The 26,502-nt window shown below is 43.1% G+C and overlaps 1 protein-coding gene across 4 annotated transcripts in view; it reads right to left on the reverse strand.

Moving 5' to 3' along the window:
- Positions 1-8,015: 8,015 nt before the first annotated feature.
- The window catches only part of INO80D (INO80 complex subunit D), a 72,774-nt gene continuing 54,287 nt past the window's right edge, over positions 8,016-26,502 (reverse strand). For all 4 annotated transcript variants that reach the window (XM_056111640.1, XM_056111639.1, XM_056111637.1 and 1 more), the window contains 5 exons: positions 19,759-19,868; positions 18,467-18,600; positions 12,756-12,973; positions 11,857-12,014; positions 8,016-9,184 (listed from right to left, as the gene is read on the reverse strand). In XM_056111640.1, coding sequence (XP_055967615.1) covers positions 8,016-9,184; positions 11,857-12,014; positions 12,756-12,973; positions 18,467-18,600; positions 19,759-19,868 — 1,789 coding nt within the window. The remainder of the gene's footprint in view (positions 9,185-11,856; positions 12,015-12,755; positions 12,974-18,466; positions 18,601-19,758; positions 19,869-26,502) is intronic.

Here is a 26,502-nt window from a genome sequence, read left to right on the forward strand (position 1 = left end):
ATAAACAAGACTATAATCCAAAGGACTTCCATTTTAGTATGCTCTGATGATATACTCTAGACTGAAACCTCCTTTTGCTTTACAGAATAATCCAAAGACATATAATCTTGCTTAACAGAGACTGTTTACCTATTATACACACACATTTTTAGGGAAATATATGTATATAGCTTTATCTATACACACACATATACATACGTGTATATATAGATTTATACAAATGTATAAATAAACATAATACTTCTCAATCTTTCCATTGACAAGGCAAGTTCACATTCAGCAAAGTGCCACCACATCTCATATACACATCTCTGTACAGATATACACAAAAGGGTCTATTTTCACCCTTCAATCAGGGGGAATTTATTCTAGCAAATCCCATTAACCACTAACTGAAGGGAGAAATGGCACCAATACAAACTCCCTTCTTTCATTTGCATGCATATGTACAAGAAATATGCAGATTTTAAAAAATTTATAAAGCAAGAGTGAGTGAAACTGGGAGCTGCTGCAAAAACACAACTATAAAAAAGAACAATATATTAAGCTTCCCTAGGTGTGGGCTGTATCTAAGATTAACAAGGTTTGAAAAACAACTACAAATTTTGGGTGTATTATCATAAGTTGTTTTGACATATTTCCAACGTACAAGATTTTTGTATTAAAAATAAATGTGATCAAAGCACTTAATACCAAATTTTTTAATTGTTTTGACTATTTTAGACCACAGACTTCAGAAATGAATGTACAGCAAAATGACAACTTAGAATTCAAAATACAGGAATGTAGTAACATGGGTTGAAGGTCATTCTAAATTCATATGTAATACCACAATGGAGTAATTAAAAGAATTGTTTTTCAGAAATAACTGAAATTATTCCAACTTTGGAAGATGTACGGTGAAATATATGATCCCACAAACTGTTCGAACAAAGCACTCCCATCCAAAAATTGCATTCTTTATAAAAAGGCCGAGACATTTTCTTAACTTCACCCAAAAAGACATGTCAACAATTATTTTCTAACTCAGAGTATGAATAAATTTATTATTAACATTTAGACAAAAGGTTCAACTGATCTCTGGTCCCATCACCCCAATAGATAAACACTGCTCTTATCTGGGTTTGTCTGTCTCTCCCATATTTATGTTCAAAAGTGAGAGAGGCTGATATTAGAACCGGCTGTTTCTCATACCATTGTTGAAGTAAAGCAGAATATAAGTTAATCAAAAGGGTAAAATAAGATGCACATATTAGACCAAGCCTTTTAGCACAAGATAAAATAATGAAAAGTTTAGAGTATCGATACAATAGAGACAATGAAAGAAAGTCCAATACCCTCAATGAAATAAATCATAATTTTTACAATACATTCTGTTACCTTTCTCTATTTTCACCTAAGCACACATTCATCTCTCACACAAGTGCCCCCAATGTATATTTTTGCATGTGTGTAAAACCACAGACATCTACATGCACACAAGCAATTTAATTCTATATTTAAGTCACAGTGGGAATTCCTTAGTGAGGAGGGATAAAAAGTTCCTGAATAAGACACTGAGAAGAACATCTAGATTTATTATTTTCTCTATTTTATGTCCCAACTTACAGATTAAACTGTAAAGAATAAATCCATAGGAAATAAAAGAGGTCTTAAAAACTTAGTTTACAAATTCCAGCTACAGTAGTTGGGAGTTTTACTTGATTTATGTATTTCTATTTACCCTGTAACTAAGCTTCTAGCCATCGTAAGTGTAAACCACAGATCATTGACTAAAGAAACATGATTCTCAACAGTTGAGCAGTAATACATGGTTTAAAGGTGTTCTACATTTTGAGGCCCCAGGATATCCTTTTTATTTTATATTATCTGCAAGGTAGCAAAGGAAAGCTATACACCTTGACACGGCAGAGATCCAGTGTAAAAAGGTGCTTCACTAGTTCGTTTTGTCCAAAAAAAAAAAAAAAAGAAAAAGAAAAAAAAGAAAAGAAAAAGCTCATATATAATTTTTCAGCTATTAAACACATAGGCAACATAATTCATTACACTCAATACAGCTTTAGTATAAAACTTATAATTTATGAGGTGATGTTAATAGCATAAATTAATATACCTTTTTCTCTTAAAATCTACAATAAGTATTCTGAAAGCTCGTCGGGGAAGGAGATTTTTTTCTCTTTTAAATAAAAAGTCTTAAAGCTGTGCGTGATGGGAAAGGAGGCTGCCTGCTGAAGCTGAGAGGAGAGCGTGAAGGAGAGACGGGAGAGTCGTGAGCAAGACGCCGTGGGCCGCGCAACCGAATATGGTTTTCCTCTTTCTTGCGCTCTCTTCAGTGGAGTCACCTTTAGTTTCTCCTAAAACTAGTTTGCTTATTTCTAAAAACTGCCCTAATTTCCACAAGGAATCCCTGAGACATACTCGACACGACACAGTGAAAAGCACGATCACTGCTGAGAGGAACTGACCCACCCCTTGCGGCCTCCCCCGTCAGTCACTGCCTCGCACACCTGAGGGCACCTGGACCCAGCCGGGGCGGGCGGCCGCGCAGGAGCCCGCGCCACCGACAGTGGAGCTTTTCTTTTCTTTTTTTTTTCTTTCATTTCCCCCAGGGGAACTTTGGGTGCGTTTAGAGCTCACTTCAGTGGTCCCCAGTTGAAAACAAACGTACACACACACACATACACAACACACACACACACACACACACACCCCACACCACACACACACCCCAAAGCCGAAGCGGGGAAGGCGAGGCCGCTGTGTGGCCACACCTCAGCAGTGGCCGCTGGGCTGCCCCCCCGGGGGGGGGGCAACGTTTCCCGGCGCGCCCCAGACACAGCCCAGACTCCCACCCGGGCCCGCCACACGCCTCTGGGAAATGCCAACCTGCCTTGCCTCAGCTCACAGTGCTGACGGGGAAGCTACCGCAACAGAGACACGGGCCCGAGGAGCCGATTTATCCATTCAGAAATAAGGCGAAGTTTGACCCACAAGTTTCACATTAATGCGACTCGTTTGTGTCTGTGTGTGTGTGTGTGTGTGTGTGTGTGTGTGTGTTTTTAAAGAAAACAATATTGATATGTCGTTATGTGTCCCTAACTTACTGGTCAAGGGGGGGAGGGGGGAAATGCTTTACAAATACCAGATGTGTTCTTCATTGGTATTTGAAACATAGTATTGGAAAGGTTAAATCTACTCAATATAGATTTTGGTTCCCTCCAGAGTATGATACTGGAAAGCTTACAAAACTCAAAAGAAAGTTAGTGTGTGTGTATATCCCCATTACCTCTCCCTCTCAGCTGCCCTCCGCAACCTAAGAAATTTATTTCTCATCAGGGAAGAAAAATTCTAGTAGAGATTAGTGATGAAAGAGATGCAAATGAAGATTTTTCAGTATGACTGCATTTTTTTTAAAGGAACCCTTTAAAAATCGCCTCAATAAACTGCAGAGTTCTGTTGATCATTCAGCGCAGAGTTTCTCAACCTTTTCCTGATCATGGCCCCATTCCAACTGTGTTAACTTCCTATGCCTCCTTGTCCTTCCAGTGGGCCCTTCATTTATGTGGATGGTTTTCACCTGAAATATCCCGGGAGACCACATGGACCCCAGCTGAGAAATGCTGACTTGCAAGACCTTTACGTTATTTTCTATGTGCCAGATTATAAAATAGAGGTTGATAAAAAATTTACTCTACTTTTCAATAAAATTTTAAAAGGCTAAAACTGAGGATGAAGAAACTGGAAAGTGGACACCTAAAATTTTCTAATGAATTTCAAACCTATTAAATAATTAGTGTCATTAATATCATCTTCTTAAAATACCTGTCCATAGCAATCTTGGAAAACACTTGAAGAAGGGCAACAGCCTCCTCCGACAGGTACCTGCGCAGAGCAGACATCACTTCTTTCCAATCAGAGAACTGTCTCTGCCTCTGGACTAGGAACACTGGGTGAGATTTAGCTCAGATACTAAAAAGACTTTTAAGTTGTTTGCTCACCACAGAAAATGCTGATTCTTAACTTGTGGTGGAGAGACTGGGTTTCTGTAGAAAACAAATCTTAAAAATAATCACTTGGTAAAGATAAAGAAGAGGCATTCTAAATCTTAAGGGAAAGAGGGAGGGCGGGGAGAACCCATCATTTTTCAACCTGATCTCCAAACCTTCTATTTGCTTCTCATTAAGTTATAATCTTTTCATGGAGGGACATAGACACACCACATAGCCTGCCAACATGAAATTGCTCAGGAAGTCATTTATAAAGCAGTTCCATCTCACACGGTAGGTTACTAGAAAAAATCATCCTTTGCTGTAAAAGCTATGTGACGGTAATTAGAAAAATTTTCCATTGCATAGTCTGTCACTTGGTGGGTTAAGTGTAATTGCTATTTACTATTGTGGATTGTTTACTAGCTGTATAACCTACCCAGATGTGCAAATTGCTAAGCTCTTTCTACAGAGGAAAACAATGTCTTAAGTACTTTAATTAAAATAATATTAACTATTATGCAGAGAGTAAAGGAGAAAAGGAGAGGAAACACATCTTTTCTTCAAATGCTATAGATCACAGCCAGTGAATAGCCTACATTAGAATGGAATTCAGATTTCAGAGCACAGAATGTATCCATTAACTGCAGCCACTTGGTTAATAAAATCACATTAACACAATTTAACTGGCCTTAAAATGGTCCCAAAGAACTACAGAAATAGACTTTGAAGCGTCTCTGCCACTATATCTCATGATCTTAATACTGGAATAAAACTTACTTTTCACCTAATTAGAACCTTATATAATGTTTGTTTTTAATTTCGGTATTGCCTTATGATAGCATAAGTATTCTTTTAAGAGACATTGATGTTTACATATCTGGAGTAAAAAAAAGTAATATCACTCCTTTCTTGAAATATTAGTAGCAAAGCCTACAACTAATAATAGTAGAAGCACTTTTGTTAGCTAGAAGAAAAAAATAATGGGTATCTCTGGGGTCACAGGCATTCTTTCTCCTCTTTTCCAGAAAGGGACTCACAAGAAATAGCAAGAGTCATGCCAACTGCATGCTCAAGATCTGTTTTGAAGTAGACTAAATGGGAGGAAAACGTTTTGTTGTTGTTGTTGTTGTTGTTTTGCTAATTCCTCAAACCAATGCTGATACTTCCTAAGGGTGCCCTTTCTTCAGCTACCATCATGTGGGCATCTAAACAAAACAAATTTACTCAACGTTTTTGGTGTGAAGCTATAACTGGCAACATTCCTGATCATTTCATGCCTCCTTACTAGAAAGCAGAAAAGGGCTTTTAAATGCACATAGAAACAGAAATTTGCAAATAAAATGTGCAACTTACTGCAAAGTCAGTTTGGATAACTGAAGAATTTTAAGCAGCCACTGTGCGGGACAAACAGCCAGCGAAGTTCAAATTGACAGTCCATGTGCTGCTCTGTTACAACCTTTAATTAGCACGCAATGGAGACAACATCAAATTGCTAGGAATGGACAGTTTCTAGTGGTAATTATACTGAGATGTGAAGGGTTCAGAGAGCTAACTGACACTTTTGAGCAGAGAACTACTCAGAATCATCTTGTTACAGTACATTAAAATAAAACTTTACTAACATAGGCTCACAAGTGAGAAATATTCAAATTATTTCTTCTCACCATTCAGAAAAAAAATTAAGGTGATACCAAATATAATTTTGATTTGTGACATAATTTATAACTTAGAAATTTCTCAATCTTCAAACAAGGCAAAGCTATTTAAAATGAATCTTCCAATCAACTATCATGATTTTTAAAAGAAAATAAAAAAACTAAATATATTACACATATTTTTGGCCCACAAAAAGAAACTTTAATAAATACAAAATAGGGCAGATAATGATTTCATACAGTCATGTGACACTTGCCCTCCATGACCTCAGGCACGTGGGATCTGCATAATGCCTGCTGATCAATCATTCCTCTAAAAAGCAGAGAAGGAAAAGCTTTAGAAAGAAGGTAAGAATTAGCATGGCATAAAGAGAATATTACATATAGGAAGTAGGAAAATACATCCAAATCTTTACCTATTGAAAAGGAATTAAGATCAAATATTCCCTGACAAATGAAGTATTATATCACATCATTAATAGATATGTTCTCTCTACTCATCTTTTAAAATATATATATGTAAATTAGGCTAGACTCGGGTATAAATAGCCAATGGTATCTCAGGGGACAGTGAAACTTCTCAGCAGAAGCAAGCACAGATGCCTTTAAAATCTAGTTCCGCCTTGTGGCGGAAAGGAGGGGACGATGGGAGAAGGCAGGTTAAAAAAGAAACCACACATATTCCTCTCAGAGTCACCAACTTACTAAGCTACCCCCTATGATTTTTAACCCTAAAGTCCTGGTATTTAAAGGAAAAAATCCCCAAACATAAAACCCAAGTCCCTAAATTGTTTTAAGAGTACTGAGGGGTGAGTAAAACTTTATATCAAATTTCTCTATTCTGCTTTAAAAGAAACTTTCAGAGGTGTATCCTTCAGATCTGACACATCACTTCACCACGGGCACCACTGATCCTACAAGTGTCGTCAACATCTTACAAGTCTTACCAAAGAATCACTACTGTAAACATAAAAAAAAAAAAAGAGGGAAAAAAGAAGAAAGAAAAAGATGGATCAGGGAGTTCACAGACCCCGTCTTTCCAAATCCATTGGCCCCCATCCCGCTTTCGTGCCAACAACGCCGTGACCCATGTGACATTTTGTGAAGGGACTGCACGACAGGGGGACCTGGAAACCGAACGCACGTCTGAAAGGGCGAGATTGACAATCAGGTCTGAGTCTCAGCCACCCTGCCACTGCCGCACCCCCATCTCACTGGGCCCCTCCCCCCCGCCCTCCATGGCACTCACTGCACCCCCTCACCCCCAGCCCGCAACCCCCATGGCACTGTGCCAGGAATTTAGCTCTCAGTTCCATTTCTCCTCAGGTTCACTTAGCCGAAAGGGCCCTGCGACTGCGACGACGACGACGACGACGACGACGACGACGACGACGACGACGACGACGATGTGACTCTCCCCGCCAGACCAGCCCAGACCAAGCCCCCTTTTCTCTTCGGGAGACTTGGTTAGGGGGCTGGAAAGAACGGCCAAGCTCTCGGTGAGATGGGAGACGACGGGGAAACGCGCGCGAGGGCTCGCAGACCCCCCGGGGAAGGAAGACCAACAAACGGGACGGCTGCTCCCTGCCCTGCACAAGCACACACGTGTGGGCACGCACACATACACACACCGGCGGTCAAAGGACAGTCTTTTTTTTTCCTTTTTTAATGAAACATGATCACAAGTTGGAATGGAGTCCTGGCCTCGTGTGGGGACGGCACGGTCCGTGCTAAGCCTGGGGGGCGGGAGCCTCGGGCTGCCTCAAACGCACCATCTGTTCTCTCTCATGCGCCTGTGCGCGCGGGAGCTCGGCTAAGAGGGTCGTTCTATCTAGAACCACCTAGGTCAAGTTCTCTGGCAAACAGAATGGGAAAGCGTTGATCTGAATACTAGGAAATCGTAAAGGGCACTGGTAATCTGAGGTATCTTCCACTTCTAAGACTTGCTGCTAAAAATCACTTGTTTCTATCCAGTCACTGTGCTGAGCCACTAAGGAAACCACGGGGGGGGGGGGGGGGGGGGAGATTAGGGGAGGATGTGCAGTGACCCTGCGGGGAGGGAATGAGCACCAGTGCACAGGGGCACACGTGAACACTGAAGCAAGGTCCACTGCGGGGGTGGAGGGTAGGGGGCGCGACTTGTTTCACTGGAAAAAGGGAGTTCCCCTCCTCGAGTCCCCCCCCCCCATCCGCTAGTTTTAAAATCTTCTTGAGGAAAAGGAGGAAGTGGGGAGGGGCGGGGAGCAGGATCCAGAGGAAACGCAGATCGAAAACGCCAGGTTCCCCACCTGCCGGGCACGCGCACACGCACACACGCACACGCGCACGCGCGCGCGCACACACACACACACAGAGACGGGCGCACGCGCGCTCAATTAGGGGAGGGGAACGGGGAGGAAGCGTTATTGGTACTCGTAGCTGTGGCACCTGTTACTGTGAAGCCGGTCGGAGGGGCTATGGAGCTGTGGCTGGGCTGCAGGTCCTTGGGGATGCCACTGTGCGCGCTCAGCTGGTGGCCGAAGGCCGCGCTGAACTGCGGGAGCTGCTGCTTGGGCGAGGTGGAGGCCACGAGTTCGGCGGACGGCCCCAGGCCGCTGAAGCTGGTCTGCGGCAGCCCCGGGAGCACGCTGGCGCTGCTGGGGGTGGCGGTGGCGAAGGCAGGCTGTGTGGTCTCGGAGTTCGAGGTGGTGGGGGGCGTGGAGAGGGCGGTGGAGAGGAGGTGTCCGTCGGCGGCGCCCAGGAGGTTGCTGAAGGGCGACGGGTCCCCCAGGCCGACGGGCAGGCTGCCCCAGTGAGTCCTGGGGTTGACCACGCCGCCCAGGGGCACCTCGAGCGGGGCGGGGAGCAGGTGCGGCGCCATGAGGGGCATCTCGGCGGAGAAGGTAGCTGCCATGGTGTCCCCCGAGTAGGAGGCCGCGTGGGGGGAGGTGATGTGGTCGCTGTAGGGGGACGGCACGGGCTCGCTGTCGTAATGGCTTCCGTGGGGCGAGGAGTGGGAGTGATCACTGCTGTATTGCTGTCGTGAGGTGATTAGGTCGTCTGCCTTGCTCAGCAGCTGGGCAGGGTGTGGCCTCTGGGAGGCATGGCTGCCGTCGTGGAGTCCGTGGAACTGTCCCGGGAAGGCTCGCTCCCCGAGCGCACTCTGGCTGATCAGAGTGGCAGAAGTAAGGCCGACGTTGGCGGGGGCAGAGAACTGCCCCTGGATCTGCCCTGCCAGGGGTGGAGGTGGGTTGGACAAGGTCGCAGAACGGAGCAGGTTCTCATCCAGCTCGAGACTCGAGAAATTGTCGGGGACGATGCGCCCGTTCAACAGCTCCCCGAGGTCCGGGTTCACCTCCCGGCTCAGCGACGGCATCCCGGCCGCTCCGGTGCCGCCGGAGAACACCCCGATCCCTCTCTCGGACAGCTCCTGGACCGGCACGCCATCGGACTGGGTCAGCACCCCAATGGTGCTCAGGCACTCGAGGGAGCTGACGGCCTGCAGGGCCCGTTCGAGTTCCTCGGCCTCTTCGGTGGTCGGGATGAGGTCTCCGTTCTTTCCTGAGGGAACACAAGGCAAGGGGTGCGGGGAGAGAACATCAGCGGGGCGCCCACCCACCCCGCGGCGCAGAGATCACCCGCTGGAACGACTCCGCTCGGCATCCTACGGGAAGAGAGTCTCTCTGGGAAAGTGTCCGGGGAAGGACAGGTCCGAAAGGGGAACTCGAAATTTTGATCTGTAGGACAGCGGGTGAGATGCCACACCGTTCCCGACTGCTAGTGCTTGAGCTGCTGGTATATCCCGAGTGTTGGCGAATCCCCCTCCCCACCCTTGTGTCAAAGTGTTAGGGGTCCACCAGTTTGAAGCTCCTGGTGACTATGGGATTACATGGGCTGCCGCCTGAAGTTCTCCTGGTATCACTGAACTGGCAACCCCAACCTGTCAGTTCATTTTTCGGAGAAGCCGGAGGAGAGAAATCCACCTGGGTCCCCCTGTTCCAGTGGGAGGGTCCGCTGAGGAAGGCTCAGACACTCCACTCAACTCACAGGTTACCTTGCAAACGCTTCTGAGCTGCTCTCTAACCCTTCTGGCTCATTCCTCTCCCATTCCTAATTTTTAGAAAACAGATGTCCATGAGCTGATTTTATGTTTTAAAAAAAATTCTAAGATGCAGGGATGTGGCTCAGTGATACAGGACTGATCCTGTATGTGTGAGGCTCTGGGTTCAATCTCTGGCACAAAAGGGAGGAGAGAGAAGGGATGAGAAAGGGAGAAGAGTAAGGGGAAAAAAAGTGGAGGGGAGTGGGAGGGGAGGCAGAAAGGGAAGGGAAAGGCAAGAAACATTCTAAGAGTAAAAACAATTTTTTAAAACCCCACTAAAATGTTGGTTGGATTTGAAAATATGTACTTTTAAGTGAAGTACAGGGTGAGGGGTTAAAATCAGGACACGCATAGGGTTAGAGGGGCAGGAGCAGTGGGTTAGGGCTCTTGCCTGCCCACCCGGGTTTGATCAAATAAACAAACAACAACAACATACACACAAACACACACACACACACACACACACACAAACCAAGCATAGGGTCAGGGATGTGTCTGAGTAGGAGAGGACATGCTTTGCATGTGTGAGACCCTGGGTTCGACTCCAGCACCCCTCACATCACTGATACTGCTGGGTGCAGTATGCAGAACCACTACCACCACCATGACGACAAAAATTAGGACAAGTCCTGAGTGACTTCAGTAAATTCAAGTTCAAAGTGTCCTTTGCTCAGCACTGAGTGTGCAGGGCCCAGGGCGAGAAGTAAGGGCTACCCCAGCCTACGGCCAGCGCTTCCAGCTGTTCCTGTGCCATGGCTGCATATGGTCTCTCTCCACATTCCTGTTAGGAAGGAGAGCTGGAGGCCTTCTGAGGGGACAGAGGCTTTTAAGTATGAGATAATCAAAGAGCTACTCCCAAGAGACTACTTGATTTGGTAGAGATGGGGAAATCGGGCTTGTATGTGCAAAATGGAAATGAGGATTTTGGTTCACACCCAGCGATGCTCAGGGCTTACTCCTGGCTCTGCACTCAGGAATTACTCCTGGTGGTGCTTGAGGGACCATAATGGGATGCTGAAGATCAAACCCGATTCACCTTACAAGTAGACAAGCACCCTACTTGCCATACTATAGCTCCAACCCCTGGAAGAAAGAATTTTTAAAAAGTTTAAAATAAATAAAAGCTAAAATTTTTCAAAGAATCTGCACCATTAAATTATCGATCTATATAGCCTTTGAGATGTTAGACCATCTTCCCTTCTGAGAAGGAGAGGAAAATCCTAAACCTAACCCCTAAACTAGTTTTAGCAGGGATATACTTTCTACCTAAAGTGAAAAATCTTAATTTATGAAGAGGGATACTGCAAACACATTTCAAAAATGACAGACAGTTTCATTCTTAAAAACTCAATGGAGGAGCTGGAGCAATAGCACAGCATGTAGGGCATTTGCCTTGCACGCAGCTGACCTAAGGTTCAATTCCCAGCATCCCATATGGTCCCCCGAGCACCGCCAGGAGTAATTCCTGAGTGTGTGAACCAGAAGTAACCCCTGTGCATCGCCAGGTATGACTCAAAAAGAAAAAAAAAAAACCTCAACAGAATATTATGCAGAATCATGCAATTTACAGAAATGTGGACGGACGTAGAGGACATTATGCTGAGTGAAATCGGTCAGAATGAAAGGGACAGATACAAAATGATCTTGCTCATATATGGGACTTAAAGATACACAGTGAGGTAGCAAAAAAGATCCAAAGGCAACATAATAGCTGAACTGATCCACACAATTTAGTTGGGGGGGAAGGGAGGAGAGGGAAGGGCTTGGGTTCCTCGGGGGAGGGAGACAGGTACACTGGTGATGGGTGTGATGTTGGAATATGTCCGTGAGAAACTATTATTCATAGTAATAGAAATCAAAAAAATTATTTAAAAATTTGAAAAAACAAACCTCGGAGCTGGAGAGATAGCACAGCGGGTAGGGCATTTGCCTTGCATGTGGCCGACCCGGGTTCGATTCCCAGCATCCCATATGGTTCCCTGAGCACCGCCAGGAGTAACTCCTGAGTGCAGAGCCAGGAGTAACCCCTGTGCATTGCCAGGTGTGACCCAAAATGCAAAAAGAAAAAAAAAAAGAAAAAACAAACCTCATTTTAAAACTCAGGCCTTTTGGATAAAAACATTGATCTTACCTTCAAAAAAATCAAACACTTGTAGGTCATCAGGGAGCCGTGGCAGGACATCCGAGAAGTCCTCCTGGTTCAGTTCCAAGTCATGTGGAATGTCAGTGATCTCGTTGGCAATGTCATCCGGCAACTCATCAGCACTCAGCTCTGGCGTGGACGGGCTCCTGGGGAAGAGGACACGGTGACTCCCCCCACTCCCCCGCACCATCACTCTGACACCCCCAGGACCAGTGCATCAAACAGAAAGCTGGGAAACACTAACTCCAAAAAAAATCTCCCTCCCTACTCTATGCAAAGGAAATCTGAATGCGGAAAGAAGGGTATACACTCTCTGGTCACTCTACCTGCTACCTTTCCCCAGGCATGAAGAGAAGACAACCACTTATTGGTGAGGGTCTCACTTTGAATTTGCAGAATGAACTACAATTCGGCTTATCAAGTGGTCTTAATGCATTCTAGCAGAATTTCAAATATGCCCATTAATAATATTTTTTTAAGTAAGCACATAAAACTTTAGTTGAAACAGAAGCTTCATTCATCTGGTCAAAATGAGTATGCTTACTCCTGCCAAAATTATAATGCAACAGATTTCTGATTGTATATCTGTGGCGGAAGATACACACGTACGAACATATATATGAAGTAATTTAAAACAGAAAAAAACATTTCGAGAGTATACAATTATATTCTTAGTTTCCGCACCTGCTCTTTTTGATATAATCAAGTGCTTTTACAGATCTAACCAAGTTGGATATTAGGGTAAACTCTGTACTGGGAACTAAATAGCTTCGGCTGACCCACCAAGTGTCTTCTGGAGCCTGGTTCGAGCTCCAGCCAAGCTGGTAGAGCTAGATGTTCAGAGAACTTTCAGAACAGGTACAGAAAAGGCAAGCTCTGTTACTGACCGGATCTGCGAGGCCTCCACTGGCAGTGAGACGCTGGTGGGCATGCTGAGGTTCCCCTGGGGGACAGCAGGGGGGATGGGTTTTTGGGGTCGACGAGGTCCACGCCTTCTCTTCTTCTTGTGTTTTTTGGTAAGTGCAGGAGGCTTGGTTTTTTTCCTGGGTTTCCTCTGCTGCTGGTGCTGAACTTTACGGGAGCTATCTCCTCTCAAGAAATTATCCTTTGGAATGAATAAATGAGTGTTTTAACTGATTTTTTTTTAAAAAAAATATGATTCTAACAGGTATTTAAATATAATTCTCTAATTGTTGGTTTACAATATTCTGGAGGTTTAAAGTTTCACTTCACACCTTTATAGCATTTTCACCACTAACACCACCTAAGTTCCAATGCCATTCCACAACCAACAAGACCCCTCTACTTACTCCTTCCATGGCCAACACCCACTCCTCCTCCTAACTCTTTTCCCATAGTTTTGACTTCAGTCTAGGAGTTAATTTCATTGCCAGTTAACCTGCTTTAGTTGTTCAGATTTCTCATTTAAGCAAAACCACCTGGCAATTATCCTTTCGGTCTCTCTCTCTCTGGTGGTGCTCGGGAGCAAACCCAGAGCATCACACAGACAAGGTATTCATTCTATACTGAGCTACATCCAATGCCTAAAATTTACCTCTTCATATCCTACATAATGCACAAAAATACTATGTTCTAAATATATATGTAGCACTGTAGCACTGTCATGCCGTTGTTCATCAACTTGCTCAAGTGGGCACCAGTAACGTCTCCATTTGTCCCAGCCCTAAGATTTTAGCAGCCTCTCCTCTCATCCTTCCCAACTCTGCCGTATTGGAGGCTCTTTCAGGGTCAGGGGAATTAGACTCATTATAGTTACTGTTTTTGGCACATCGAATACGTGCAGGTAGCTACCAAGACTATCCCACCCGCACGGCAGAGCCTGGCATGCCACTCATGGCGTAAGTACATATACGCAACAATAACTAAATGAACAAATATTCACTTCAATTTGAAAGAGTTAATGTCACATAATTAATAACCCACCTTTGAAGACATGGGTGGTGAAAGTTTAAGAAAATTTTAACTTGAGCTCTCAAAGTACTCTTCTCTGAGAAAAATGTGAGAATATATGGAGTAAAGGAAAATTGGGCAATCATGATACAAACACTCTCTGTGTTTACCCATGCACAATCAATTATTTTGTTTTGTGGGATTAAAAGATAAGTAGCATTCTAAATGATTGGGATAAAGGGGATAATCACTCTAGGCTAAAAGAAATTGCACAAACAAGACAAAAATTAAGCATGATTGAATCTTTTGTTTAATAGGGAATAAATACAAAAGTTAGCTACAAAGATGTTCGAGACCAGATCACATATGACTGTAACTATCCCATACAGGATCTTAAATTTTATTTTATGGGCAATGGGAAAAGCTTTTTGATGAGAGAAGTACCACAAAAAAATGTTTTAAAAGGATTAAGTACCTTGGGTAGCAATGCTAACAGATAAATGGTAAGTGGAGGCAGTAAAACATAGGCCATTTCAACAGTCAATACTAGATAAATGACTTACAGGCAAAGACAGTAGGAATGAAAGAGCAAAGGCCTATTGAGATAGAAATATCAAGATTTGATAGCCATTTGAATGTTGTGAGGTGAAAGGAATATAAAACTCTAGGGTTTCTCATTTGGGTGATTAATAGATGATGATACCATTAGTCAGAATAAAGAACAACATCAGAATAAAATAGATTTAAAAGAAAAGTTAATGAATGAGGGTGGCTTACATAGTGTTCAAAGTATGAAAGTGTCTGGAGAGAACTGTTTTGGCCACAGGAATAAAAAAGAAGGATAAAGACAGAGGTTTGGAAATCACAACACAGTGAAATTCCTTCCAGTAATTTATAGGGGCTGGAAAGATAAGGCAAAAAGACTATGGGGAAAAAGAGAAAACAAATTTATAAAAACTGCTCCAATAGTCTGAACAGGTAAAGGAAGAAGGACAGTAAGGAACAGGAAATACCCTTAGCTTTCTTCAGGCAGTATCTTTAAATCTGAATGCAGTGTTTCCTAACTCCAGATGCATGTTTTAATATCTATGCAACTGTGGAGATTAAAAATGATGGTGGACATAAGACAGTCATTGTAATTGGCACTGCTTACACTTGCTAAAAATTGGTCGTAGATCTCTGAACAGGTACTGTCTCAATTAAGGTATGTGCACCGTTGGGATTACATTGGGAAGAAAAACTCGTATGTGTACAAAAAGGCACATGAGAAGTGGAGCATAAAATTGATATTAGTGAAGCAAATATTCATTATTGAAGATCTGACTGCAATTCCTTTTTTCTCCCCAATTACACAGCAACACTAGAAAGGAAAATAACCACAAAGAAAGGAAAATAACCACAAAGCAGATAAAACTGTATTCTAGCTTAAATTCTCAGAAAATATTACCTGGAGGTGCATGAAACAAAGTGCTTCTTACAAATGATGTTGCCTTTACTTTGAAAGATTCAGTTAATAACCCTGACCTAAATACATTTCTATATAACATAGTCCTATATATGTGTGTGTGTGTATATGTACACACACACACATATATACATATATGTCATATAGAAATGTATTTAGTTAAGAGTTGTTAGCTGAATCTTTATAGATATACCTTGAGCACTGTACTGGGATCTCAACCTTATGCTATTAAGTCCTGATCTGTAGGCTATTCTTTTACTCTGACACATGCCTGGAATTATTAAATGTTAATAAGGGGTAAACATTGTCTTACTTGCTGTTTTTGGCACTTACGGTCTGCAGCACAATAAGAGACAAATAGTAGAATGACTCAGTGTCTGAGATGTGAAAACAATAAAAACACATTTATTCTAAATATTTATTTTTTTACTTATCAGAGCTAGGGCTGGAGTGATAGCACAGTGGGTAGGGCGTTTGCCTTGCAAGAGGCCAACATGGCCGACCCGAGTTCGATTCCTCCGCCCCTCTCGGAGAGCCCGGCAAGCTACCGAGAGTACCTTGTCCGCATGGCAAAGCCTGGCAAGCTACCTGTGACGGATTCGATATGCTAAACACAGTAACAACAAGTCTCAAAAAAATGGAGACGTTACTGGGCCCGATGAAAGCAAAATCGATGAACAATGGGAGGAAAGCGGCAGTGACAGTGACTTATCAGAGCTGCAGATCAAACTCAGAGTCCCATACATGTAAAACCTGAGCCTTAATCACTACATTCCTGAACAGAAACACTTATTTCTTTTTTTCACTAGAGGCCTACTCAGTGGTACCCAGGGAACATTACAGGGCTACATCCAGCAGTAATGCGGGGTGGGAAGGGGTGTGACGAGGGTGTGCTGTGTATAGGACTGAACTTGGGGCCCTGAATATGTGAAGTATATACTTCACACCTCTGTGTTATATTCCCAGCCCCCAAAATGCACCGATTTAAAATGACTTTAAGACACACAGTGCCAAGAGGCACATGAAATGATATTTATAATCTCTCATTGGTCACTGTCACTGTTCTCCTGTTGGTCATTGATTTGCTCGAGCGTGCCCAGTAACATTGTGAGACTTGTTACTGTGTTTGGCATATTGAATACGTCACAGATAGCTTGCCAGGCTTTGCCGTGCGGGCGAGATACTCTCGGTAGCTTGCTGGGCCCTCTGAGTAGTATTTGTATTTAGTATTTGTAGTATTTGGCTTTAATTAACCCTCTATTAATTAAAGCCATTCAACTGCTTAACACATACACTGAGTATTCTGATGCTACATATACTGTGTAAGTTTTATTTTCCAAACAATGATAGCACAGCGGTAGGGTGTTTGCTTTGTGCGCAGCCAGCCCGTCTAAGCCAGGTTTGATTCCTCCGCTCCTCTCAGAGAGCTCGGCAAGCTACTGAGAGTATCTCACCCGCACAGCAAAGCCTGGCAAGCTACCCGTGACGTATTCAATATGCCAAACACAGTAACAAGTCTTCAAATGGAGATGTTACTGGACCTGCTCGAGCAAATCGATGAATCTCTCATTAGTAAGTAAAATCAAATCAAAACTATAATATAGTACCTAAAACCAGTGAGAATGACTATTATCAAAAAGAAATAACAAGTATTGGTGATGCTATAGAGAGAGCTCTCACACTATTAATGGGGATGTAAAAGAGTGTAGTCTCTGTGGAAAACAGCATGCAGAGTCTTCAAAATATTAAGTCCAGAAATCTATGACCCAGCTATTCCACTGCTGGGTATTCTTCTTCATTCAAAGAAGAAGCAAACAGTAATTCAAAGAGGTACATGCACTCCTATGTTCATTTCAGTATTATAATTGCCAAGTTCTGGAAACAAACGAATTGATTGCCGAGGGGTGAGTGAATAAAGAAGACGTGATGTACTGAAAAACAGTACTACGTAGCTTTTTAAAAAGCAAAATCTTGTTATTTGTGAGAACATGAATGGGACTTCAGGGTATCATAGTAAGTGAATAACACAATAAAGAAAGACAAATATTTTATTTTACTCATGTAGGATGATAAAGAAACAAAATGGACACACAAAAAGTCTTGGACGTAAGAACAGAACAGTGGTTATAATAAGGGAAGGGGTATTAGGGTGGGAAAATTGGGTTAAAGGGATCCAATGCCTGCAGAATGATAGATACTAGACTTTGGTTTGGGTTTTTGGGTCATACTTGGTGGGGTTTGGAGGCTACTCCCGGAAGTTCTTGGGGGAATGATATGGTATGTCCAACCCGGGACTCTCCCATGAGAAGCATGTGCTTAACCTGTTGATCTCTCTGGCCCAGAAACTAGACTTTTAATCATGATCATAACAGTATCTAGATAAGTTAAATTATAACGCTGCATACCTGACTGCAGCATATAATGCTAAAAAAGCAAACACCCAATGTTACTTCAATAAAAATTATCAAAAACAAATAAAGGGTTGGGGAGAGAGAGTTCAAAGAGCTGGAGCACATGTCTTATATACACTAGGCCAGGAGTTCAACCCCTGGCACCACATGGTTCCCTGAGCACTGTTGGATCTGGCCCTGGTGGTCTCCATCATTGCATGGGCCTGAACACTAAACCATTTGGGCCACACAACAGAAACTGGATTATCATCTGGGTCCCCTGAGCACTACTTGGGACCCTTGACCTTAGTCCAAACTAAATTATACTAGTTCAGTCTTCTCTCTGCTCCAAATTATTCTAAATTAACCAGAACTTATAATATTAGAGCAACTATCAACTAAGCAATAATAAAACTCAACAGAATTAAAATAAGTTTTAGCTGCTGGCCAAAAGCTTATGAAATATTCAAGATACACACAGAATTTTATTAAGACATAAAAAAAACCTAGAAAAATGAAAGCAAAGAAAGAGGTGGGTAAATCTGCTTCGTGTAAGAGAGCCTATCTTTTGAAGAAATCAGGTATAGAATAGGATAGATGATTAACAAAATGTCCAAATTTAGCTAATAAAATATCTTCTAGGACAACATTTATTTAAAACATGAGAATACAAAGCCACGCCAACCTTCTGTTTAGTGAAATACAACAGATCGATAGATACTAGTTTTCTAAACTTGTTTCAGTGATGGACAGACACCTAGATGACATGGCCACAAAATACTGCCCAGTGACCCTCGCTACGTCTAGTACAGAGAACAGGTTCTGAACTTACCATTTTTTTGGCATGTTCTTCACACAGAGGGGTCTGGTGTGTAATGTCAAACACCGGCACAGAGCATTGCTGTCCATCTGCAAACCTGGCCGTGCAACTGGAGAAGAGCTGCTGAGAGCGGTTCAAGAGGATATCTGTTCATTTTTTAAGTTAGGGATAAAATACACTGAGCATTCTATTTAATTTTCATATATATATATAGAGAGAGAGAGAGAGAGCGAGCGAGTTCGCTTCTCCCCTCACCTGTATTGTGTAAGTTGTATTATCCATTAAGGCTGAAGTGCCAAACCAATTACTGATATGGGGGCACAGTAATAAGTGGATCTGTCCACTAAGCCCTGAGCACTGCCAGGGATGATCCAAAAAACAAACAAAAATAAATAAATAAATAAATAAATACAAACTTCATTATTAAAATTGGGCTCGAGCAATAGCACAGCGGGTAGGGCATTTGCCTTGCAAGCGGCCAAAATGGCCAACCCGAGTTCAATTCCTCCGCCCCTCTCAGAGAGCCTGGCAAGCGACCAAGAGCATCTCGCCCACACAGCAAAGCCTGGCAAGCTACCCGTGGCGTATCTGATATGCCAAACACAGTAACAACAAGTCTCACGAAGGAGACATTACTGGGCCCGCTCGAGCAAACCGATGAACAACGGGAGGACACTTCCAGTATTAAAACTGGAACATCAATCAAGAACAGGGGTGTAGCTCAGTGGGAGAGCATTTTCCCTGCACAGGGAGGCTCTAGACCAAAAAAAAAGGGGGGGGGGGTGAATATGAGCCTTATGTCACCCTCACCCACATTTTCAGGCACCCATAGTCTCAACCACTAAGTATCTTAGCCTCTGAGCACTGTGAGGTATTTGGTTCAAAAACAAACAAAAAAGACAAGAACAAAACACAGGAACCATGGAGAGAGCTCAAAGAGAACGAGAGCCAGGAGACAGTATAATGGGGAGAGCCTTTGCTTTGCACGTGGCTGACCCAGGTTCAATCCCTGGTACCACATTTGGTCCCCCAAGCCAGGCCAGGACTGATCCCTGAGTGAAGAGCTGGTAATAAGCCTTGAGCACCATCAGGTGTGGCCCCCAAACCAAGCAAACAAAGAGAAATGAGAGAGAGAGAGAGAGAGAGAGAGAGAGAGAGAGAGAGAGAGAGAGAGAGAGAGGGAGGAGGGAGAAAGGGAAGGGAGAGAGGGAGAGGGAGAGAGAGAGAAAGAGAATGAAAGAATGTAACGTCCAGCAGGTGCTCCATACTTCCTCAATGAGCACTCAATTTAGGTAAGAGGATACGTTGGAAACAATGTCTGGTGAACGGCAGGGCCTTGTTAGTGCACTGTTCGCCCTTCCCTGTTCCACTGCACGCTGCTGGTTCCACCTCCCTCAACTTGGTCCGGCTTATGCTAAAAGAAAGGAGAAAATACAGTTAATTTTAAGTAAATGCTCTAAAAAGGCAGGGCAATTTTTCAACATATTACTATAATGTAACAACAATGTTCTACCTATATATAATCACAAAATAAAATGGAATGTGAGAGGCTGGAGAGAGAAGTACAGTGGGTCAAGCACTTGCCTTGCAAGCGGCCAACTGGGGTTCGATCCCCAGCACCCTATATGGTCTCCAGAATACACTAGGAACAATTCCTGAGTGCAGAGCCATTAGTAGGCTCTGAACACTGCCGGGGTGGCCCCTAAACAAAAAATGGAATGGAATTATAAGCCCCACTTCAAGTACTAACCTGGCTACTAACAAAATTAAAAACTATTACAGTAAGAGGTTCTGACTTCTGATTTTGCTTTTGTGGGTCACATCCGATGGTGCTCAGGGCTTACTCCTGTTCTGTGCTCATGGATCACTCCTGGTGGCCTCAGGGGACAATATGGGGTACTGCCAGTGATTGAAACGAGATGGAAGCATCTAAGGCATGGGCCCTACATGCTGTTCTATAGCTCTGGCGTCATGATCTTGGTTTTGATTATATTTACATTGTCAGAGATCTACATCTTTTGCTTGCTTGGGTTTTCTTGGAAAGGGGGTCTATTAGGATACAGTCAGTGGTGCTCAGGGGCTATTCCTGGCTCAGGAGTGACCCCTGATGGTACTCAGGAAACCATATGCAGTGCCAGAGATTCAAACCAGGATTGGTGGGATGCAAGGTAAGCCCCTTAACCCCTATGCTATCTCTCCAGTCCTAACCTGTTTTTGTTTTTGTTTTTTCCTTTTTGGGCCACATGCGGCAATGCACAGGGATTACTCCTGGCCCTGCACTCAGGAATTACCCCTGGCAGTGCTCAGGGGACCATATAGGATGCTGGGAATCGAACCCCGGTTGGCCACATGCAAGGCAAATGCCCTACCCACTGTGCTTTCGCTCCAGTCCCGTAACCTGTTGTTTTCTAAGTGATATTTTGGACCCTTCTCTTTCACAGTGATGCAGTAGAGAAAGTAATGAGTCTAGCTCAGAGAGATATGGCTATGAATCTTGGCTCTATCTTTAACTTAATACTTAAGACCAGCTGAAGAGTCAGTTTCCTCACCAGTAACATGGAGATAGCAGAACAGTACCTGGGGGTATATGCAGGGCCAGGAATCAAACTCATGGACTCCAGCCCTTTGAATTGTTTTCCCAGACCATCATAATTTTTTTTTAATCACTGAAGGGTGATTTGAAAACTTTCTAAAGAAGCATAATTCTATTAAAAATCATACACACAAATTTCTATTTCTAAAGACACAACACCAAATTGTGTACTGCCCCACACTTAGTAGTATAGTTTCTTACATCTTTTACAAAAACATAACAACATGGTATACTCAATGTACACAATGTACACAATGCTTCAGGTGGACAGAACTAAAGCTTCAACTGAAATCATGCACTTCAAAGCATAATAGCCGTGGATGTAGCTCAGGATTCAGTACATGCGTCACGGGCGTGAGCCCTCGGGTTCAATCCCAACAACTGCAAAAATGTAAATAAAAGAACCAGAAAGTAGGATCTAGTTTAAATATTAGAGAGCACTGTTTCAAAGTCTGTGTTTTAAAGCCTATGTCAAACTGAGTGAATTCTTTCAACAGGTTGAGGACAGACCTTCAATTATTTCATTCTATCGAATTATTTAACAACACTGGAGATTTAAAAACAAACTACACACTGTTCCTGCCCTCAGAGAAATTACTGTCTAGCGTGAAAGGCAGACATTATAATAAAGATAAGACTCTCCAATGAAGCTGAGTCCACAGCACAATAAGCTCATAGAACTGGGCTATCTGCCACTGTCTCTCAGTCCCCGAGTAAGAAAGCTGTGACCTCCAGGCTGCCCTGCAACAGACACTGCCCCCTCCTGAGGAAAGGTGCCAGGCTCCCAAGCTGAGCCCGGTCACTGCAGGCTTTTGCCACAGCATACAGTACAGCAGATGAACAGTTTCACACACACCCTAAATATGCCCCAAAGGAGAACGTTTGTTTGTTTTGAGATACCAAGTTGAAAATCAGGGATTTTTTTTTTTCCTGGCTTTTGAGCTACACCACGGTGATGTCCGGGGACTATGTCCTGCAGTGTTGGGGAATCATGCAGTGTTGATCACCTCAGGTCTCCAGCCCTACTTTAACCTGTGAATCATTTCCCTGGTCATAAGTGACTTTCTTTTTCGGGGTGGGGGCACAGTTGTGTTCAGGAGCTACTCCTGTCTCGGTGCTCAGCAGTCACCACAGGCTTCGTGCTTGAGGTACCATGTGCTTCCAGGAATCAAATTGGGATTGATTGCATGTAAGGCGAGTGCCTAAACCTCTGCATTATCCGGCCCAAATGTTTTGCTTTCTGTTTTTTTTTTTTCTTTTTTTTTTTTAAGATGGGGGACAGCGGTGGTGGTAAGAGCAGGTAGGGTAAGGGTACTTGGGCTCTACTGGGCAGTGCTCAGGGTTTACTCCTGGCTCTGGGTTTAGGGGTCACTCCTGGTGGTGCTTGTGGGCCATATGTGGTGCTAGGATTGAACTGAGGTCTGCTATGTGCATGGCAAATGCCCTACCCACTGTACTACTACTCCAGCCTAGTTACTTTCTTATAGGAAATATAATAAAAACTAAGTAAACAGAATTAAAATGAAATTTTAAAAAATAACATACGAAATATGATTAATAACCTCCAAGCACAAGTTTATTTTTTACTTATGTTTTGTTTAAACTCCTTTTTCCTCAAGTGACTCAGTTTATCATAAAAAGTTAGAATTACAGGTTGGAGAGACAGTACAGCAGGTAAGCTGTTTGCCTTAAATGCGACTGACCCAGGTTCGGTTCTCAGCGCCCCAAATTTTCACTCAAGCACCACCAGGAGTGATCCCTGAGTGCAGAGCCAGGAGTAACCCCTGAGCATAGCTGGGTATGACCCCAAAACAAACAAATAAAAACATTAGATTTAGACAGACAATTATTTTAACTTTTGGGGGTTTTTTTTGGTGTTGAGGATTGAACCCAAAGCCTTACATGAAGGTGAGTGTTGTACTGCTGAGCTACAATCCCAACCCCCTTATTCTGACTTTTAATTTACCATTAATTCCAGTGTCTAAAGATACCACTGCTAATATTTAGGAGTATAAACTTCTCACACACAAATATATAAATACACTCACACTTAAGGTTGTCATTTAAAAAAATATAAGCAAAAAAAATAAAACAAACTCACGGTCCTCCCGTTGTTCACCGATTTGCTCGAGCGGGCCCAGTAACGTCTCCATTGGAGACTTTGTTGTTACTGTGTTTGGCATATCGAATACGTCACGTGGAGCTTGCCAGGCTCTGCCATGCGGGCGAGATACTCTTGGTAGCTTGCCAGGCTCTCCGAGAGGGGCAGAGGAATTGAACTCGGGTCGGCCATGTTGGCCGCTTGTAAGGCAAATGCCCTACCACTATGCTATTGCTCCAGCCCAAAAACAAACTCAATGTAGAACTAAGCCTTTTAAACTATTTTCTTGGAGAGAAAGTAGAGCAGGTCAGACATGTATCTTGCACACAGCTGACCCTGGTTCAACCCCAGCGCCACATGCAACCCCATGAGCCCTGTCAGGTTGGCCCCTGAGGAGAGCCAGGGATCACTGTCTCAGGGGATGGTCCAAAACCAGGAAGTCTTCTTAGTTGAAAAGAGATGTTTTAAAAACGTTTTATTCAATTTAAAGCTTTAATTATATGGTTTAGTTCGAGCTAAATGGTAATTGCAACTGCTTAAAAACATATGTAACAGAATTCCATGTGATTTAGCTTAGAGAATATAATTACATTTTGAAATAATTTCAAAAGATACCTAGTCTAATTAGGATTCTATTTAAATTTTCAACACCTAGATAAACAAACTTCCCAAATGGCAATACATCAGTATTTCTAATCAAAATATCAGACAATATTACAATTTCAATACATGGGTCTTTCACTGAAGAAAACGGGATGAAAAGCAACGGACTTGAGACCAAACAGGCAGTACGAAGGTTAAGGACTTGCCTGGTACGTGGCTGTGACTGCTGCGGCCCTGGTCTGAATTCCTGACTCACTCATGGTTGTCAACCACCCCCCCCCCCCATCCCGGCCCCAGCAGGAGTGATCCCCGAGCACAGGGCCAGCCATACCCTGAGCACCACAGGCTGTGGCCCCCAAACAAACAAACAAACAAAATGACGAATTATGTTTTAAAATCATTCTTTGAGAACATAAATGTCTCTCTCTCTCTCTCTCTCTCTCTCTCTCTCTCACACACACACACACACACACATTGGAGAGGGGGACAGAAGTGTATATATACAGATATATCTCTACACATATTATTTATTTTTCATTTATAGATAAATGTGTTTTGGTTTTGTGCTCAGGGTTTATGCCTGGCATTGCTTGGGGGACCATATGTGTGGTGTTAGGGATTGAATCCAGAATCCAGGTTGGGCACATGCAAGGCGAGTGCCTTACCCAACTGTACTGTCTCTCTGGTACCAGCTATGATATTTTTAAAGGGGGGAAAACTAATCGACATAAACTGGCAAAATGAAAGTGACAGACTGTTGAAAATACAGTAGTCTCTGAGGGAAGGGGCCGGGGCTAGAGTGAAGGGCAGAGGGGTCATTTTGAAGTCCAGTGGAACCCCAACTTAGTGGTGGGTGCTGTGAGTCTTATAGACCTAGAACTGTGCAGTTGTACTCCTGATATTTTATAGTACTATAAGCCAAATAAAATTTGACGAAAAAGAAAATAGATATAACTTAAATAGTATAGCTCAAGCTTTACCTAAATACATATATAAAATAGAAAAAATCTTAAACCATCCTCTCTAGTATGAAGTCCATCAAAGAATTAATGTGAGAATATGGCCATAATTCAATGTTAAATGAAATTAAACAGAAAATTTTTAAAATACATATAACATGATCTCAAGGTTTTGTTGTTGTTGTTGTTGTTGTTGTTGTTGTTGTTGTTTTGGAATCACACAGCTTACTCCTGTCAGGGCTTGGGGGAACCAGATGTGGTACTAAGGATTCAAATCAAGGTTGGCAACATGCAAGGCAGGTGATTTAACCCCTAGACTCTCTCTCTCTGGCCCTCCAGTTGTTTGTTTTTAATACAAACCATGGTGCACTGAAGATTTAGGCACATCAACACACACCCCACAAGAAAAGGACCAGAATCAAAACGTTCATAGTTCTTGTTTTGTCTTGGTACCTGTTGTTCATCGATTGCCTTGAGCAGGCACCAGTAACATCTACTTCGTCCTAGCCCTGAGATTTTAAAAAGTGCCATATTCAAGACTCTTTCAGGTTTAGGAGACCCATCATTGTTACTGGTATTTGGCATATTGGGTACACCATGGGGAGTTTGCCAGACTCTGCCATGTGGGCAGGCTACATTCGGTAGCCTGCCAGGTTGTCCAAAGTAAGAATGAGATAATAATATTTTTTTGGTACCATCATATTAAAATTTCACCACTTCTTTATTTTTCTAAATTTTGCACGACAAACAAGTATCTGTATTATATGAACACAGAATTTCCTTTCTCCCCTGAAATACCTCAATGCGACAAAATACTTTGTACATGTAATAGGTAGGATGATGTAAGCATTAATATAAAATGTACTAGCAAGCAAAGTGACTTATTTATTTGGTTTTTGAGTCATATCTGGCAGTGCTGAGGGCTAACTCCTGGCTCTGTGTTCAGGGATCACTCCTGACAGGGCTCAGGGGACTATTTGGGGAAGTGGGGGTTGAATCTGTGTTGGTCACTTGCAAGGGAAGCTCCCTGCCCACTGTCCTGTCTCTTCAGACACCTAGAAAGAAAAAGTTTTTAATACTAAAAAAAATAGAAAAGACTATTTTTTAGTTAAAAATATATGTCAACTTTTAGAGGCCTGAGAAATCGTTCAACGATCTGAGAACGAACTTTGCATGAGGGAGGCCTGGGTTTGATCCCCAGCACCACACATCACCCCGGGCACTGTACGAAGGGACCTGTGAGCAGAGTCGGGAGTAATTCATGTGCACTGCTGGAGTGAGGCTCCCAAACAAATCAAAACAAAAAATGTCGTGCTTATAAATTTGTTATTTGGGGCTAAAGAGTTGATATGATGGGAGATGCATGCTGAAAGTAGTCTATAGACAGAAAATGATTGCCACCCAATGTCTCTTCTGCAGACCACAGCACCCAAAAGGAGAGATAGAACAAAAGGGAGTGCCCTGCCACAGAGGCAGGGTGGAATGGGGAATGGGGGGTGGGAGGGATACTGGGATTGGTGGGGGTGGAGAATGGGAACTGGTGGTGGGATGGGTACTTGATCATTGTATAACCGAAACCCAAGCACAACAACTTGTAAGTCTACAACTGTACCTCATGGTGTTTCACTAATAAAAAAAAAGCATATGTAGATTACACATCAAAAAAAAATAGAGTTGATATAGCAGGCAAGATACTTGCCTTGCAAGGAGCCAACTGGTGTTTGATCTCCAGCACCCCAAATGGTCCACCATGCCCACCAGAAGTGATCCCTGAGCTGAGCCAGGAGTAAGT

Source organism: Sorex fumeus, unplaced genomic scaffold, assembly GCF_029834395.1.
Source record: "Sorex fumeus unplaced genomic scaffold, SorFum_2.1 ptg000014l, whole genome shotgun sequence".
Taxonomy (NCBI): domain Eukaryota; kingdom Metazoa; phylum Chordata; class Mammalia; order Eulipotyphla; family Soricidae; genus Sorex; species Sorex fumeus.